The 17234-nt window shown below is 43.4% G+C and overlaps 1 protein-coding gene across 1 annotated transcript; it reads left to right on the forward strand.

Moving 5' to 3' along the window:
• Positions 1–1144: 1144 nt before the first annotated feature.
• On the forward strand, positions 1145–14723 carry LOC141959569 (NELL2-interacting cell ontogeny regulator 1). Its single transcript, XM_074903729.1, has 4 exons — positions 1145–1246; positions 1424–1581; positions 8233–8321; positions 12167–14723. Exons 2-4 carry the CDS (start codon positions 1449–1451, stop codon positions 12230–12232), a joined length of 288 nt encoding a protein of 95 aa, XP_074759830.1. The 5' UTR covers positions 1145–1246; positions 1424–1448; the 3' UTR covers positions 12233–14723.
• The last annotated feature ends 2511 nt before the right edge of the window (positions 14724–17234 follow it).

A 17234-nucleotide genomic window follows, 5' to 3' on the forward strand; every position in this document is an offset into this window, starting at 1 on the left:
CAGAGCTTGGATTAGGAGTCTCAGCTTCTCATAAAGTGCCATTTTAGTGCACACATGTGCCCTGACTTACCTTAGGAAGACCCCATTGACTGAAACCTTCATTTGGACCTTCCACACCAGGGAAGTTGAGCTGCACTTTGGGCTAAGAGTTTTGCTTAATGTGTCATTCTTGGAGGAATTGCTTCCACAGCTCTGGGTTGTGCCTCTGCAAAGGTCTCTTTTGCATGCACAAGGCAATTCCACTTTGCCAGAAAGTGGTCAAGAACATGGAGTCCTTTGAGATGACTTTTAAACTAACCTGGCCCAAAAGCATAAGCATTGAAATTAGGGATGTAAGAAGTAATTCTGAGGAAGCCACAGGAACAAGTAATATAGAAGCAGAGTACTTTGCTGGTGACAGTCCTTAGGGCTTGAAGAAAGCCAGGGATAAATTGTGTCTCAGCCTGGGAAGGCTGATACCTCCACAGCCTGGAGGTTGGTTATTCTGTACAGACTGGGAAGGCTGGAGCCTGCTCCCTGGTGAGAAGAGGACAAAGCCATGAACTGAACATTTGAAAGATGAGTCTTTAACCATGCTCTGGGGCAAACAGGTATTGAAAGCATTTCCTCTCTCTTTTCAAAAAGGTCTCCATTTTCTGAATGATTGTTTTCAGCCAGGTACTTAGAGATCCCCTATCTGGAAGGGCTCATGCTTGAGCTTTGTCAGGACACACGTAGTTAAGTGTAGTTAAAGGAAGCCCATATGGAATCTTCCTCAGAGCACAGGGTCCCATCAACAGGCCCTTTATTATTGTTATTTTTCAAAGCAAACTTCTGAGTTTTCATCTCATCTGAACCTCCCGGAACAAAATCTCACTTTGAGTTACAGCTAAAGCAAGGGATGGGAGCTGCGTATTTCAGCAGAGTCCTTTTGGGAATAAAAGCAACAAATGCAAAAATTGCCTAACACCCTCTTATGTGGGTGGCAGCAGCCAGTGTTTGCCAAGGAGAGGACATGGCCTTGGAGGAGCAGAGGCAGAGCAGGAGTACAGCAGTGACCATCCACCACATTGTGGTCCCTTTAAATCTTCTTCTGCACTTGGCAGCTCCAATTTTTCAGTGTTGCTATAGCAAATCTCCATGGCAATGACCCTAATCAGGGAAGGGGGGATGCAGAGGGGACGCATGCTCAGAGTGGCTGCTGGAGCCTCGCCTGTTCGCTACAGCTGCTTCAAGGGTCTGGCACACAGGCGAAGAGAAAGATCAGGTACTTGGCAAACTGGTCCTTGGGGTGCATCGCAAGCCCATGGCATGTTGCTGCAGTGATGTGTGCATGTGTGTTTGCGTGTGCATGCGGGTCTGTGCTTATCATATCTCATCCAGTTCTTTGTGGGGAGTGTGCTGGGAGCAAACTGCTGATTTTCACTATTTCTCCTTGTTTCAGGCAGGGAAGATAGCCTGAATTATTGATGAGAGTAATGGCGTTGCCATCTGTCTGGAGTGTGATGCGTGTGGCGATCCCGTTCATCTCGGTGGTTGGCCTGCTAAGCGTGAGGCTTGTGGGGGCCAGCCAGGACTCTGGGAGTGTCATTCCTGCAGAAAGTACGTACCTGCTGAGCGCACTCATACCCTCCCGCTGCACCGCGTCCTGCTTGCTTCCCTCCACTTACCCACAGCAGCCACACAGACCTTAAGTTCCAGGGAAATGTTGCATTGCCTGATTAACAAGGGAGAAAAGATGAATTTGTAACATGTGAGCAAAGCAAACAAGCAAAAAACCATCAAGCAAGCAAAGGATTAGTAGCTATTTAGGAAAAAAATACTAACTACATACTATACTTTTCATTGGAGCTTGTTTTAAAGCTCTTTGGTTGTAGGTCTTTAGATCTGCTTCTCGAGAGTTTTGTTTCCAGATTTGCCAGAATACATACGATGTCTTTGCCAGTCTGGATACTGTTAGAAGAAAATGTGTGTTTATTTCTGCTAGGGCATTACATTTTGCTTAGTTTAGTATTTGGTTGGAACAATAGGTCAAGTTCAACTTTCTTGTAACTACTACAGATTGACACGGGGGAGGTTTACCCAAACAGTGTATTCGTAAAACTTATATAGATTTCTGAAATCCTGCTGCTATTCTGTAAATCTAAATAAATAAATAAATATGACAGACTGGTTTAAGCACACCATGGAGCTGGGACCTCTTGAATCTGGATCACAGCTCCATAGTAGCTTCCTCTGTCATTCTGAGAAAATCTGTAGTTAAACTTTCTCAGCCCCAAAATGAGTCAATAGTTCAAAAATATTAGGGAAAGGAGTCAATGTCCTGTGTTGCGGTGACAGCAAGTGGGAAGTAGCCACTCATTAGAAGCTTAAAATATCCTCTGGGAGGAAAAAAAAAGGTAGGTAATTATATACAAATCAATCTCTAGTTCTTAGTCATGCTTACATTGCATCACAGCTATCTTTTTACGTGACTACCAAAATATTTAATACAAGACCTGATTTAGTGACTGCATTTTATTCTCCTATAATTCCATTACTAGTTTTCAAATACACCTATGTGTGTTTGTGTCTAAAGGACTTACATGCTAAATTCCCTTGTTTTTCTATTCTTTTTTTATTAGTGCTAAGTTTTTGTCTGTTCTAAAACAGACCTCATCTCTATTTTGTGTGTCTGTTTTCTAGGCATTAATTTTAATAAGTTTTGTGACAAGTAGTTCATTTTGCCTCCTCAAGAAGAAAATCATGCTTGAAAAATAAAATTTATGTGCCCTTTATGTGTCAATGTTAAGCAGAGGCAAGTCGAATTGTTTTTGGGAAAAAGTATATAGTGGTTCCTTGTTCTGCTTGCATCGTGGAAACTCCTATTTTATCTGTAGAACAAAACTCTTGGCCAGGGTCTCTGACTGCAGTCTTATGGACTTATCTTTTTGATATGCTCTGGCCAGGTTACTGAGTCCCCTGAAGAGCCCTTGAGGAAGATTCCTTGTCTTATCTTACGAGAGTGAGGAATGAAGGGCAGGTCAGAGTGTTTCTGTGGCCAGTGTTTCTGCAGAGACATGCTCTGTCCTGAGTAATGGAGGCTGGTAGCATTGCTACGAATGCATAACTCTATTTATGCCTGAGGCCAGGCCAGGAGGAAGACTCTCAGCTGATCATGAATTGTAAATTGTTTTGTGCTGCTGCAGGGACAGAGTTTTAAAGCCACAAGGAATTCGGGATGCTCGTAATCAGCCAGTTGTTGAGGGAGTGCTGCATAGCTGCTAATTACTCCAAGTACTTTCCTTTGCCCATCTGAGCTTTTCCTGATAGTTAGCCTGTCGAACTCCTCCCTTAGGACACTGTGGATGATAAAAGTTTGCATGAAATTGCAGAACTGATCAGATAAATTTAAGGAAAAATATCTTAGAAAGGGCTGTTTGATGCAGCAGCAATTCTTTTGGCTCAGGAGCTGCTTCAGCATATTCCTGAGGTCTGAGACTGTCTTTGGGGACACATCCCTTCATGCCTGCCCTGTTCTTATGCTCTTTCATGGGCATCCACTGTTGGCCATGAGAGTCACGTCTATAACCAGTCCCCATGGATGTTCCCTAGCATGGGGACATGACTGTTCTAGTAACCTGATAGGGTGGTTCCATGCACACATTTGTCCATGACATGTGGCCAGTTGCCTATCTGGGAGACAGAGTTTACTCTTCCAGAGATAAGCTATCCTATGCCAGCTGCTCTCAAAGCTTGGGAATGCTCCTAGACACATTTAATATACTACAAGAGATGTAGCTCATGGGAGACAGACAGGACACTGGGCCAGGCAGACCTTTGATGTGATCTAGTACAGACATTCCTGGACCTCTTCCTGCTTGCTGTCAGCTCCACTGGCTATTTCTCATCAAGGAGTCGATCCTCCTGGGCACTGACCCATTCTGGGGACAGTGCTACTGGAGCATATACACACACCTTCCCTATTGCTGGCACTAGAAGTCCATACTGTCAGCCCAGGTAAACTGGTGGCTGTGGGATCCTGAATGACTCAGGGAGAAAAAGGGGGCTCTAGAAGATGTTCTTGACAGGGATATAAGACATACATAGACCATACTAAGTGCCCTTCTGCAGGGCAGACCAGTGTGGTGCTCGATGCTTTTCTCTGTTCCCAGGTGAGCAACATGGGACTGGGAACATGTCCTTTGCAGGAACAATCCCTCATGGACCACACAGCACTACCAGACTCTCTCTCCCACTTGGTGGGAGAAATGTGTCCCTCCTGCAGCACCACAAGCAGGAGAGGGGCAGTAGTGTTCTCCTGCAAGTATGGGAGGTGCAGGAGTCACAGGAAAGAAGCATGAGGCAGAGTTCTTAGCACTGCAGAGAGATCCTGCCCGGTGTGTGGCACTGGTATCTGGCTTGGGGTACCATCATCTGCTCTCTCCTTGGCATACTTTCTGCCAGCCAGAGCGCCAGGCCCAGCTTTTTATGAATAATGCTAATTAGCAGTGATTAATCATGTCCTTATACTTGACACAGCACTTTGCATATGCAAAAGACTGTTCAAGTATGAAGTGGTGTTACTAGTGTTTGCAGATAATTTTCCTTAAAGTTCAGTGCAATCCACTGAAAAAAAAAAAATTAAATTGGTTTCCCCAACCTCCCATTGCATTGATAGCCCAAATCACCCACTGTGAAAGCTTAAATGTGGAATTTGAAGAACAGAAGCTGGCCAGTCTGTTTTCATTAGTCAAGGTGCATGAAATACGAAGTACACGCCATGTGCATGCAAGGGAAAGTGAAATAGACTTCCACAGTGCTTTCAGTTCAATTTTTTTACCAAGAAGAAGCCAAGAAGCATATTTTAAGTTCTCCTCCTCCACTTCTCCCCAAACACACAAAGACACATACGGTCTTGGTGCTGACAGGACCCATTTAAGGAATTATAGCTGACTCCTGATAATTCTCATTATGTTAATCCACAAACCTGTTAAATCTCCCTATGAATGATAGTCTGTTCCCAGCTGTCAGCAAGGAACTAATAGCACTCTGCTGTACTTTGCTATGATGTGACCTAGGGTTTGGTTTCATGATTGCTTTAAGCTGATGTAAGCCTATGCTGCCTCTGCCCTTCTCCTCCTTACAACCTGGCCTCCTGTTCTTGCCCTATTTCTTGTTCTGGCCTCAGAACTTGGGCATTCAGGATCTGATCTGGAGGAAAAAAATCAGTGATCTAGCTGACCAAGCCACTGCATGGTCACTCCTGCTGTGAGCAAGGAAAGGTGTGGGAACATGTAACCAAGGACAGAAAGCAGGGTGGGTTTGCTCCTACTGGCAGCAGCACATATTCAGATTTGTTTGAAACCTTTGTGAAGACAGACCCTTAGACATCATTGGTTTGGGGAAATGTCCACGGGCATCCTACTGAAAATCTTGTGAGCATAAAGAGGGATTAAGTCCAGCTGTATAGGCCAGTTTACCAGCTCAGCTCTTCTGTCTGGAAAGGAGACACCAAGGCAGGGAATGATGGAGAGCACCAAAGTCATAAGTGGGACAAAGATGGTGAATATTTAATAACTGTCTCTTCCAGTGCAAAAATTAGAGTCAGGAAATTAAAAGCAGCAGATGGTAACTTCAGAGCAGACAGGAATGGTATTTTTTTCAATGAACAGCTGAGCTGCGGAACTCATTGCCACAGGATGCTGTAGATGCCAAAATTTACATGGATTCAGGAAGCAACATAGCAAATCAATGTGAGATAATTTCATGGAGGGCCTAGCAGATGTAGAAACACCAGCCAGACTCAGGGTATTCTCCAGTCCCTTGGTAGGCTAGAACAACATTGCTAGAGACATATTCCTATGTCTTCCTCAGAGTATCTACTATTGGCTCCTGCAGGAGTCTGGCTTATATAGTAGATTAAAAGCCCAGCTAGAGTCAAGACTTGGGCAGATCTGCTGGTAAAAGTCCATCTGTAGCTATAGACTTTCCAGGTAGTGGCTTATTGCCCCTATTTATTCCCTATGGGGAACCACATTCAAGTTGCATGGTGGAAGAGTTTATAGCCAGCCACCTCCCCAGCTGCTTGCCACCTCTTCCCAGGTTCAGCTGTCCTCTCATCTGCCAGTGGTGCTGCATCAGTGAGCCCTCTCTCCTCTTCTGTAAGTCAAAATGATGTGTCCCATCCTGGGATAGAGCTGGTTGGAGGAACCACAGGAGCTCTCCCACTGCCAGTGCTGCTGGCTCCCAGCAGGCAGGGGTGCTAACCTGACCCAGAGACAGCTGTGCCTGGAGAAGGACCCCCCACCAAGGAGGACAGCCCAGGAAACTATGTTAGAGAGTAAATATCCCGTTATGTGGTGAAACCACCTGCATCTCCACTGTGGCTTTGAAGAGCAGTGCTGTGTTAGGAGCTTCATATGTGCTGATCCAGGGCACACAGAGCTGCACAGGCAGGTGTCCTCAGTGCCACCAACTTTTTCTTGCAGAAGCTGCTTTGATGCTAGGGAAGCTGCTTTCGCAGGGGTGGCAGAAGTGAAATAACCACTTGGCATGCTTGTGCCATTCACTAGTACCTCCCTGCCCACAGAGCAGCACTTGGCTGCCCTAAATAGCAGTGAATGATCCCACACAGCCACGGCCTTCATGAGGGCCTGGGAAGACTTCCCAGGTGGAAGGCAGTGACTGACTACAGAATTCATGGCTCCCCTCAGAGATGCTTTCTTCACACTGCAGGAACAGGATACATTCACTTCTGACCCAAAGTCTGTTTTTTCTCCATTAACTTCTGATTTTGAGAACACTTTAGTGACAAGCACTCGAGGGTATGCAGCACTTCACCGAAGTGGAGACAGGGCAGGGTGCTTTCTGAGAAGACCACAGAAAGGGGAGGGAGCAGGCCACGGCACCAAGTGAATGATGGAGTTCACAGCAGACTGAGGAAGCAGGTTCTTTCTAAAGGCTCTGTTCCATGATCTGAAGTGAAAACAATTACATTGTGTAAATACTGAAAACAGGAGGGGGTTGAGTGTCTTTAAAATGTGCTCAAAACCATCCTGTCACCACTTCTCTCAGGCCTGGAGAGAGACTTTGTGAGTGATGCTGTTCTTACAGAGGTGGGGACTTTGCATCTCCCCACATCCCTGGAATTAAATCCCTGGCTAGATCCCTGGGTCTCCCTGAGATGTCAGCTGCGCAGAGGGGAGATGGAGGAGTATGGGTGGGAGAGAAACACCTCCTGAACAGGTCAAAGCCCTTAAGAGGCTTGCTGGGGACCAAGAAGCACTCTGTCCGCTCCCTTCATCAGGCCAAAGTCAGAAGTCCATGTTGGCAGCAGGGTGCCAGCTGTGGGGTACTGCTGTGCTGCATGGCAGCTCTCTGGCTCCAGGCAGCTCCCCAGCTATCTATCTTAGCAGCAGCTTTGCACCTGAATTGCTTTGTCAGAGCAGCACAAGCCTGTGGACCAGGATTTCAGCATGCACACCAACATGGGGGCTCTGTGATCAGTGTAAAATGTCCTCTCTCCCCATTCCCCCTGAATCTCCTCTAGCATCTGCAATTTCTTCTTCTGAAAATGCACACTGCATTAAGTCTGTGACTGAATGAAAGGGCCTGAGATTAGTGCAGGGTGAATCCTGGCAGAGCAGAAATGCCCAGGTCCACAAGTGAGCCATTTTAGTTGTTGTCAAGTCCCTTCCTCCTCATCTTCTCTGCCTTTTCCCTGCCCTGCCCCTCTGCGCACACACACTGGCACCAGCTGCAGAACCAGTGGGATGCTTTGCATTCCTGGCAGAGAAAAAATACAGCAGCAGGTGAAAGGAAGCAAATACAGATCTGGCTCTGTCCCTTGCCAAGCCAGTCTGTAAGAGCTCCTGTAAAAACAGACCTGCCTGTCTGATTTCTGAACCACTGCAAACTGCTATTTTCAGCCTATCAGCTGAGAATTAACCCATGTCTGAGAAGGGTTGAGGATTTCAGTTTTAAGGGGAGAGGCTGGGGACTGAAGGCACACAGCGCCAGTCAGAATGAAGCCTGGGCGATGTTCAGAAAAAAAGCAGCAAAATGTTCTTGTGTTTTTTGCTGGTCCTCACATATTTGCAGATACATACAGCCCTGTCCACAGGCAGCCCTAACTTTGTACACATGCAGGTGTGGGTGCCTGGTAAAATGGGGTTTCTCCTGGCGTTACACGGTCTCTGAGTATTCCCCCTCTGTACTGCTACACCCCAAGTTTCATGCTGTGACAGTGATGTCTCTGTACCTTTTTTTCAGGTCGTCCCTGTGTTGACTGCCATGCGTTTGAGTTCATGCAGAGGGCGTTGCAGGATTTAAAGAAGACGGCATATAATCTAGACACACGGGTATGTATTTCTATAGAAATGCTTTTAGTTAGCCTTTATCTCCAAGTGGCCAGGTCTGCCTGTCTGTGTACAGCAGACACGACATCTCTGCTGACTCACTTCCATTTCAGCAAATAGGATTGTACCAAGTACAGATTACTTTTCACAGGCTGGAGAGGTTCATTAAAGGTAATCTAGTCTGACTTCTTGCATAACAGGCTGAAGAATTACCCCAGATGGTCCCTGTATCAAATAGAGAAGGAAAGAAGATGTAGGAAGGGAGATAAAAACAAGAAAGACGACGTACTTTTTATCTCACAACATTGCTTCTGAGCTGTGGACTGACTATTCACCGGGCAGGAGCAGAAAGTGAACTGGAGAACACGAAGGTGGCAGGCAGGGCTGGCAGAGAGGAAAGGGAAGCGTGTGTATTCCTTGCTTATGGATTGATGCTCTGTGAAAAAGGGGGAAGCACATTTTCTCGGGTAGTTATCACAGCACACAGGGCATTTTGCAACTTCACATGCTGGTCTTGTGCTGCAGAGGTCCCAGTGAACCAAAAAAGGATGTGTTAAATGCCTGATTTTAGCAATGCATACATATGTGGGCTCATAAATATGCACAAACACTGACAGGTAGGATTTACCACAATGGTTCCCATGCTGTCTGAAGTTTGCAAGAGGCAGGAGGTCTCTCACCTCTAATAAAGCCCCACCAAGTATGTCTTGTCCTACCTCTCCTTCCCTAACAGCTCCATTAACTGGCAACATGGCAGTAAAGCAACTTGTGGTGAGTGAAACCAGTTTGCAGCCACACCTCCCAGTTCCTTTAGGTGCCTGCTCAGTGCCTGTGGCCAGTTCCATCTTTGTTGGCAGGTGAGAAGGGCTCCTTGTTCCTCTAAAGTCACGCTCCACTCAAATTGTCATTCACAGCAGAGTCAACCAAAGAGATGTAAATCAATTATGTGTCTCAAACTATAACACAAAAGGGCAATTATGTTCCTTCGCCTTTGGTTTCTTGTGACCTTGGGCAATCATGTAGGGCCCTACACAATAAGGTTAGAGTGACTTCAGCTTTCTTGAGCTATCAATAGCAAACTGATTAGGGCAGAGCTCTGAGAGCAGTACGGTTACATCGCAAAAGTTTCCCATGCACTAGTGTAATACTAAATAACTGTTAAGTGTCAGACTGTGAATAGAGGGGCTTTACCTCCAGCAGCTGTGCTGCACTGTTCTGGTGGATAGCAGGGTTTCACCTGTTTGGATTAGGTTCAGCTGAAATGTTTTGTACCTGTACACATGACATGGCAAGACCATGTGCAATTGCAGCTATGTTGGTTCTCATACTGTCACCAGGCTGTACATGGGAAGTTAAAGGAGGTACTAAATTTCTGTCTAAGCTGCACTGGGAAGATTTTTTTGAACGCAATAGAAGCAGCACAATTCCTTAATCCCACTTACAGAGATATTCAGACATGTCTGTTTTGGCTATTCTATTTGGAGAGCGGGGAGAGAATACAACCCATCAGAGACCAATGCTTTCTTGTAAGAGATGAGGCAGAATATAAAGGGAGAAGCTGGTCCCAGAGTGCTACAAGATAAGCTTCTGTTTCTGTGAGGACCTGGACAGGCCCGAGATGCCAAGGCACTGATTCAGATAGCTCTCAGCATTACAGAACAAGGGGCATAGGAACAATGCATCACCAAAACAAATGTAAAGAGTTAAATAAGATTAGTAAAGAAAGGATATATTACCATCCATCTTTTCCAGCCTTTGGACTGAGATTCCAAAGGCCTTTCTGGAAGAGAGGCTTTAGTTAAATACAGATTACTGAATGATGCAGAGATACTAAAGTGAAATGCCCTACCAATGGCACACTGTGGCCTCTGCTCTCTGAAAGGTGCAGCTCCATATCCTTACTCAACCGCTGGTGTTTCGCTCATGCTGACCAACTATAATTTCTCAAGTTCTACACACACATAACTTCATTCACCAGCTCCTGAGTTTTGAAAGTTGTTGTTACAAGGGCAAGCCCCATGCAGGATTGTTCCTATCAATGACTTCCTAATGACAATGACAACAGGGTCACAATTAATTTTTGTAATTGAGGCTTCTCTTTCAAAGTCTTTCAGTTTACAACTGAGTGATCCCAGAGTGGCTCCTCCTGCCTGTAAATAGTCATGAGTGACATCTAGGCAGGGTTTGTGGTAACAGTGACAGCCTGTTGGCATTGCAGTGAAATCCAATAAGCCTGTTTGATGTTAAGATGATTCTCTGGTTTCTACTGGGCTCCCAACAATGAGAGTATTCACTCATCCAAGATTTCACTGTACAAGCAAGGAGCAGTGTTTAATAACGCCTGCCACTGCACTAAGCTGATAAGTGAAAGCAGACAGGGAAAGGGAACAAGTCCTCTTTAATGCAAGGGTGGATGTCAAAAGTTTGAGCTGAAAAGGATAGAGGGCTGTGGAGGGGAGGGAAGAGCAGTTCTGAAACAGCCTCTCCCTGCAAAAGCCTGAAGTCTGAGAACAAGAAATGAGTAGTAGAGAGTGGTACTGCTGGGGACAGAGGTGCTGCTGTCCAAGAAAGCCTAAGCTTGGTGGAGCAGGTCCCCAGGTAGAAGTGCCCACTTACTCCTCTGGAAACGTGTATCTTTGTTAATTAGCTCTTGGCTGTTTCTAATTTGTCAGGAGATATCATGTCAGAGGAACACCAGCAGACTGAAGACTTTGTTGCTTCACAATGCTTTGAGATAATCTGTTAACAAGTGGTTTTCAACCTTTAATGTTTTTTTCCAGTGCAGATGGAAAATCCATTCATGGTGAATTTGTTTCCGGTAACTTTTTTTTTTCCCTCAAGAAACTCTTCAAAGTCAATCTACAAACTACTTAAGGGACCAAAAACCACCAGATAGGCTCAGGAAGAATTTTCTCTTCAGTCACAACTGCACTTGCTAATGTGAGTGGCTTGCACCAACAATATTATTTTGAGTCTTGCAAGAGACTCAGCTTTGGAAACGATGGTACCATTTGAGAAATTCAGCCTTTGTTTCTCAAAAAGTGAGACCAGAACCCACAAAATATTTAAGTTATTTGATCACAAATAAATGATACTTAAATATCTTTGAGGATCTGAAGTTATTTTTCTTTTCCTGGATACAGAGAAAAAAAGCTTGGAAATGTTTTTCCACTAAGGTGCTCCAAAAACAAGAGCAAGTAATTTTAATTTATGTATATAGAAAATAATTTTTAAGCTTCTGATGGAGTTCTGGGGGCATGGCTCCAAATAGATTTGATAAGGCGGCAACTGTCAGTAAATTAACTCGGGTTAAAATAGGAGCCACAAACTCAAGTCTCGATCTGCCCTGAAAGATTATGAGTTTCAGACAACAAGGTTAGAGTGACAGCCAGATTGAACTCAGAGTTATTCCTGAGAAACAGCACTGTAACTGAGAGCACAACTGGCTCCTCAGCACATGCTATCTGGTGCAATTAAATTATACAGTACTGAAGACATCATCAACAGGAAGCCATCAATCTCTGCGAAGGAATTAAGAGCAGTGCAGTTGAAAGTGGAATTTTTCTCAGTATTTGTAAAAGACACTTTAGTAATTTTGACAGACTACTCTCTAGAAGTTAACTGTGGAAATGAAACATTTAAACTATAAAAATACTTTCCATGCATCTCAGTTCTGAATATACTTATTTCATCACTTTTTCTGGATGAAAACCAGCACTAATAACTATGATTTTTCACTCAGCAAAGCACCTTGGCTGCAGCTGTGTGGAGGGATTAGGTCTAATCAATTATGTACTCTTTTAAAGTGATATATTCAGTTCTTTGATTACTTTTTTTTTTTTTTCCAGACAGAAACCCTCCTCCTGAGAGCAGAAAAAAGAGGCCTGTGTGATTGTTTTCGTGCAGTACACTAAAATGAGCACTAGGATTTGGCCAATGGACGTTTATTCATTTTTAAAATGCTCTTCGATAAATTACAGGAATATACAGAGTGCAAGTTGTGCCACAATGCAAGGAAAACAATTTTTATCCAAACAGGTACAGCTCAGTTAGATCACTTTTGCTTTGATGTGTTTTATCATTACTGTATTTGATACTGCAACTGCTGAAATGTCAACAGAAGAAACAGTGCCAAAGTCTTGCTCATGGGTTTATGCAAGGATAGCATCTTCCTTTTCTGGTATTTCTACTCAAAAATTGTCTTTGGAGTCTCAGGTCAGTCCCTCAGCACATGTGAATTGCCATAGATCAGTGAAAATTTGTGGAGTCACATTCTTTAAAATATTTATGGTAGAATGTATCCCTAACATGGAAAGGAAGCCACTTTGCATTGATGCATAGCTAAATATTTACAAACAAGCAGTCATCGCTTTATATAGAAATTAATAGTTGTCACTGACTGCTTGGCAGTCCAAGGAAGGTATTTGTTCCCAGCTGTATCAATAGTCCAGTGCACAGCAAACACTGTAATCTGTATCACAATTTTAATTTCTTCAGAGCCACGCACTAGCTGTGATCTTTTTGGAGAGATTTATTAAGTATCTAATGTGATCAGTAACATTTGTAATCACATGAATACTGCCTGGCAATTGAACTGATTGCATCTGCCAAAATCTTCTGGAGAAGTGTCTTTCATTAAGCAAATCACATACTGGATTGAACCACTCAAACTGGCCTCTACAGACAGTTTTGGCAGAAAGCCTACAAAATGCCTGCATGCCCAGGAGTCCCCTGCAAACTGTATGTTGAGAAACATTTAAGTTCTTCCAAAATGAGCCATAGCTCTTGCATGGACTTTACAGTCCATAGCGGTGGGTTACAGTGCTGATACTATTAATACTCCTGCTGCAGTCAGTGTGAGACAAGAGAACAAAACAATTTAGGCAGTGTAGTACTAGTAGTAGACAAGATTGTGTCTTGTTACTCTTTGAAAAAGAATAGCAAATCCTTTCTTATTGTTTTCTTTTTTTTCCTTTGTTTTGGGGAGGAGAGCAGAAAATGGGCCCAGTAGAAAATTCTTGTGGATATTAACAGATTTTTCACAGGGCTTAAAATATCATCCCCGAAGTATAATTAATAGAGATTTTTCTACCAGCTAGAGCATCTATGTACAGGCTAGAAACTTTTAAACAAACAAGAGTATGGGAGCAGTATCAACAGCAGTGGTTTTCAAAGTCATTTCACCAATTCTTATTAAAGTCTGTCTTCCAATAAGTGGCTGATACTTTGCTGTCAGGCTGCTCAGTAAGTTATGATGGTAGCTATCTGTATGTTTCCAAACTTCTCTCCCATTTTATCTACCACATTAGGCACAGGGAAATAGGGAACTGTGACCCACTGCCAACTTACTATTTTGTGTGCAATCACACTCAGTAACACTCAGTGCCAAAGTTGTTTGAAAGGCATGTGATTCTCAGAAAGGAAAAATCTTCCTTGCACCTGCATTTCAAGTAAGAAATGTGCTTTGTCCTTTGTAGTATTCTAGAAAAACCCTTTATAGGTCATCAAGACCTAGTCTGTATGAAAGAGAAGCAGCATGACACAGCAGCACATTGCTTCTAGTAGCATTACAATCCACTGTAGCACTGGTAACTGACTGATAGATCATATTTTATTTTACAGATAAAACAATAAGTTTAACACAACTTCTTTACCAAATACCAACCTTAGGTTACTTTACTTCCACTTAGATTTGAATCAAAGTAATGCACAGATTTTGAGTTGGCTTTTTGCAGGAGATGGAGTTCCAGCACTGAACCTGTGAATTTTCCAGCACAGCTCACCTTTGCAGGGGGCAGCATGTCTATGGTTTTGTATTGCTATTGTGCATGCTTATTCTGCTGGTACCTTAAAGAATCTTGCAAAGTCCTGTTAGCAAGCACTGGTTTTTTGCCTGTCTTTATTTAGAAAAATGGTTGAGTTTTGATATATGCAGCTTGTTATGACAAAGAGGTGGAATGAATGACAAGTGGATGTTCTCTGACTCCCAAAGGGATCAGAGTGACACTGCAACTTTACGGTTGTGATGGCAGTGATTATTCTGTATGTAATTCTCTTTGTCTATAATATGATACAATAAAAGGGCAAGATGCATTATAATATTTGCTGTGCTTTGTTACTGATTAGAAAAATGGTAGTGCTTATGCATTAATAAATATCTGGTGGAAATTAGGTGGAAAATACACAGAGAAAAAATGCTATTTTGAATACAAAAATAAAGAAATCTTGTATTGGGGCTAAATTTATGACAGTATTCTTATTTTCTGAAGTATAAAATCGAACTCACTTTTACTTGAAATTAAAAGTACTGCAATGATTTTTGTGAGCTTTTTAAAGGACTCCATACTCTGTACTTGGTGGTTGTGATAAAGCTCCTTATAATTGCTGGATGTCATGAAGAAAAAAATTGAGCTAAATAAATAGTTTTAATTTATTATTGCTCATGAAGTTAATTTAAATTCAAAATCACCTTGAGTTTCCACTTACTGGAAGAAACTGTATATTTTACAAAAGGACTTCATTGCAGGAGGCAAAAAGCAAAGTCTGTTTTCCCACACAACACTTGCAGCACTGTTTTGCTGCAGAGCCAAGGCCATTCTCATGACCTCTTGAAATAAAGCTGTGTCTTATTTTCTTTCAGTGCAATGTTACTGCAGGTAGCCCTGAGCACATGGAATTTGTACACAAGGTGGAGTGCAAGTGGGAGGCTGTAAAGATGAGCAGCCGAGTCCTCTCTGTAAGAGAAACTATACAATCATGTCAGCGTGGTGCTCTATCTGTGTAGACAAGGTGATGGATAAATCCTGGTAATGATCTCCACATCTCCAGAGCTTCTCATACCTGAGCTAATGAGCTTTGGGTGTAATTCTGTGTGTATTCGAATTTAGTAAGTTTGAGCTGAGTCTCAGGACAACTCTCTGAGGACGTGACTCTGGATTTCATTCTGAAAAACGGGAACACAGTTTTTCTTGTTTATAATGAAGATTCCTGCTAGGTATCATCAAAGCTAAGTAGTATTATTGCTAACTGAATGTGGCTAGTGTATGGGCTGGTGTTCCTTGTCCATATTTTTGTGTGGAATACTCTGAAAGCCCCATGGAATATCCTCTCCAGATGGAAATCTCAGATTCAGAAACCAGTTATTTCTTTGTACCCAGAACTAGTCTGCAGGTAACTCCTGGGTGATCTGAGCATCCGATACACATTCCCAATTTTCCGAGCAATAGTTATTGCTTAGAAAATTAGTGTGTAGGTAGTTCCCTTAAGAGTAGCCATGTGGATTCTGTGCTCCCTCCTTCACCTGCCCCAGGCTGGTACCCAGAGACAACACCTCCTCCTGTAGTGGGACATGTGGAGGGGCCTGATGCTTGTCTGCTGCCAGAAGACAGATCTCACCCTGCTGAGAGAAAGCACTTGCTGTGCTGAAGAAGGCTAGCAGGAATTCCAGTTTAGTTCAAAGATAACTGAAAAGAAGAAAGTCTCTGAGATTGTTATGCCTTTCCAGAGGCAAAGAAGCATAAAGGATGTTTTTGATTTGGAACTGGCACAAAGTTTGCCTTTGCCTCCTGGCAGACAGGAAAGAGACCTCCTTGCCTAAAACAATGTTCTTCCCTGGCCAGGACTCAGTGAGTGAGAGAAAAGGGGAGCAAGTGTGGAAGAGAAAAGAGATACCTGCTTTCTGCAGCCTGGCTGAGTTCCTGGCAAATAAGGGCTCCTGACTGAGAAACCAGAACTGCAGCCTCCTAAGGATTTATATGCTGTGCATGGCAAGTGGAGGCTGCAATCATTTTGAATGAGGGCAGGGCTGCAGATGGACAGCACAGTGGTATCAGGAACGGGATTTGAAATGGGGAGCGCAGAGACGATGTGTGCACTGATGCAAAGGAAGGGATTATTTCCCCATTCTCATCAAGCATGGCATGTGAATTTTCTAGGCTTTCTGGAACCTGCTTTTGAGAGCTGTGCAGTGAAATGCACATGGAGGAGGTGGTTGTGAATAATCCCTGTGCTCCTCAGCTGGAGCTGTGCAGAACATGGAAAGCCTCATGGAGACTTTGGGCTGTGCTTGTTCCCAAAGAAAATACAGAATAGCTGGAAGCACTTTTTGCAAACTGGTACTTGCCGATTTTAAAATTAAGGGGAGAATAATTTGCAGGTGCTTTTACTAGCCAAGGAGAAAGGCAGAACTCATTTAGAGTGTTCTTGGCAGCAAACATTAAATAGAGGTAGAAGACTAATATCAATTGCAAATATATATACGTATGTATAATATGTATATAGGTATAAAATATTTAGCCTCATTTTTGCTCCAGTAAACATTTTGAATAAATAATTTCTGGCAGCAATAGATGAAGCTGGGTGGGTCTGTCTGTTAAACTTCTGAAAAGACACTGGATATTCCAATTTCTGATTTTGGTTCTGCCTTGAACAGGCCTTGGGGCTCTGTTCAGAACATGCACTCAACATTTCTGCATCTCCACATGGGCAAAGAAAGAATTTTTCCCCGTATACTCATGATCATTTGTTAACTGCTGAGAAGGATCCCATCACACTAGAAGTGTCTTTGGTCTAACCCAGTGCGGAGAAGCTTATGTGCTTACATTATGTTCTCTATGTATATGGCTAGACGAGAAGTTGAAGTTATTAACTTCCTTCCCTGAACTCCAGAGAGAAGGAATGAGAGACACAAGGAGGCTGTTAGAAAACCATTTCATCATTCTCATCACTGAGGAGACTGAAGCACATGGTGAACTTTACTAGAGCTCACATGCCTCAAACCTGTCTCACCTGTTCCATCTCTGAGCTGGATGGCAAAGGGGACACAACCACATCCCTGAAACATGTAGTTCTAGTTGGCCATTGATCTCAAAGATAATGGAGAGGAACAGCAAAAAGAAAAGGACCAGTTGCAAGACA

The sequence above is a fragment of the Athene noctua genome, chromosome 4, assembly GCF_965140245.1.
Source record: "Athene noctua chromosome 4, bAthNoc1.hap1.1, whole genome shotgun sequence".
In the NCBI taxonomy this organism is placed as follows: domain Eukaryota; kingdom Metazoa; phylum Chordata; class Aves; order Strigiformes; family Strigidae; genus Athene; species Athene noctua.

Bases quoted from the DNA above. Each gene is read 5' to 3' on its own strand.
- LOC141959569 (XM_074903729.1), top strand. From the start codon at position 1,449: ATGAGAGTAATGGCGTTGCCATCTGTCTGGAGTGTGATGCGTGTGGCG. The intron at 1,582-8,232 runs GTACGTACCTGC...CCTTTTTTTCAG, and splicing joins GAGTGTCATTCCTGCAGAAA to GTCGTCCCTGTGTTGACTGC. The intron at 8,322-12,166 runs GTATGTATTTCT...TTTTTTTTCCAG, and splicing joins CATATAATCTAGACACACGG to ACAGAAACCCTCCTCCTGAG.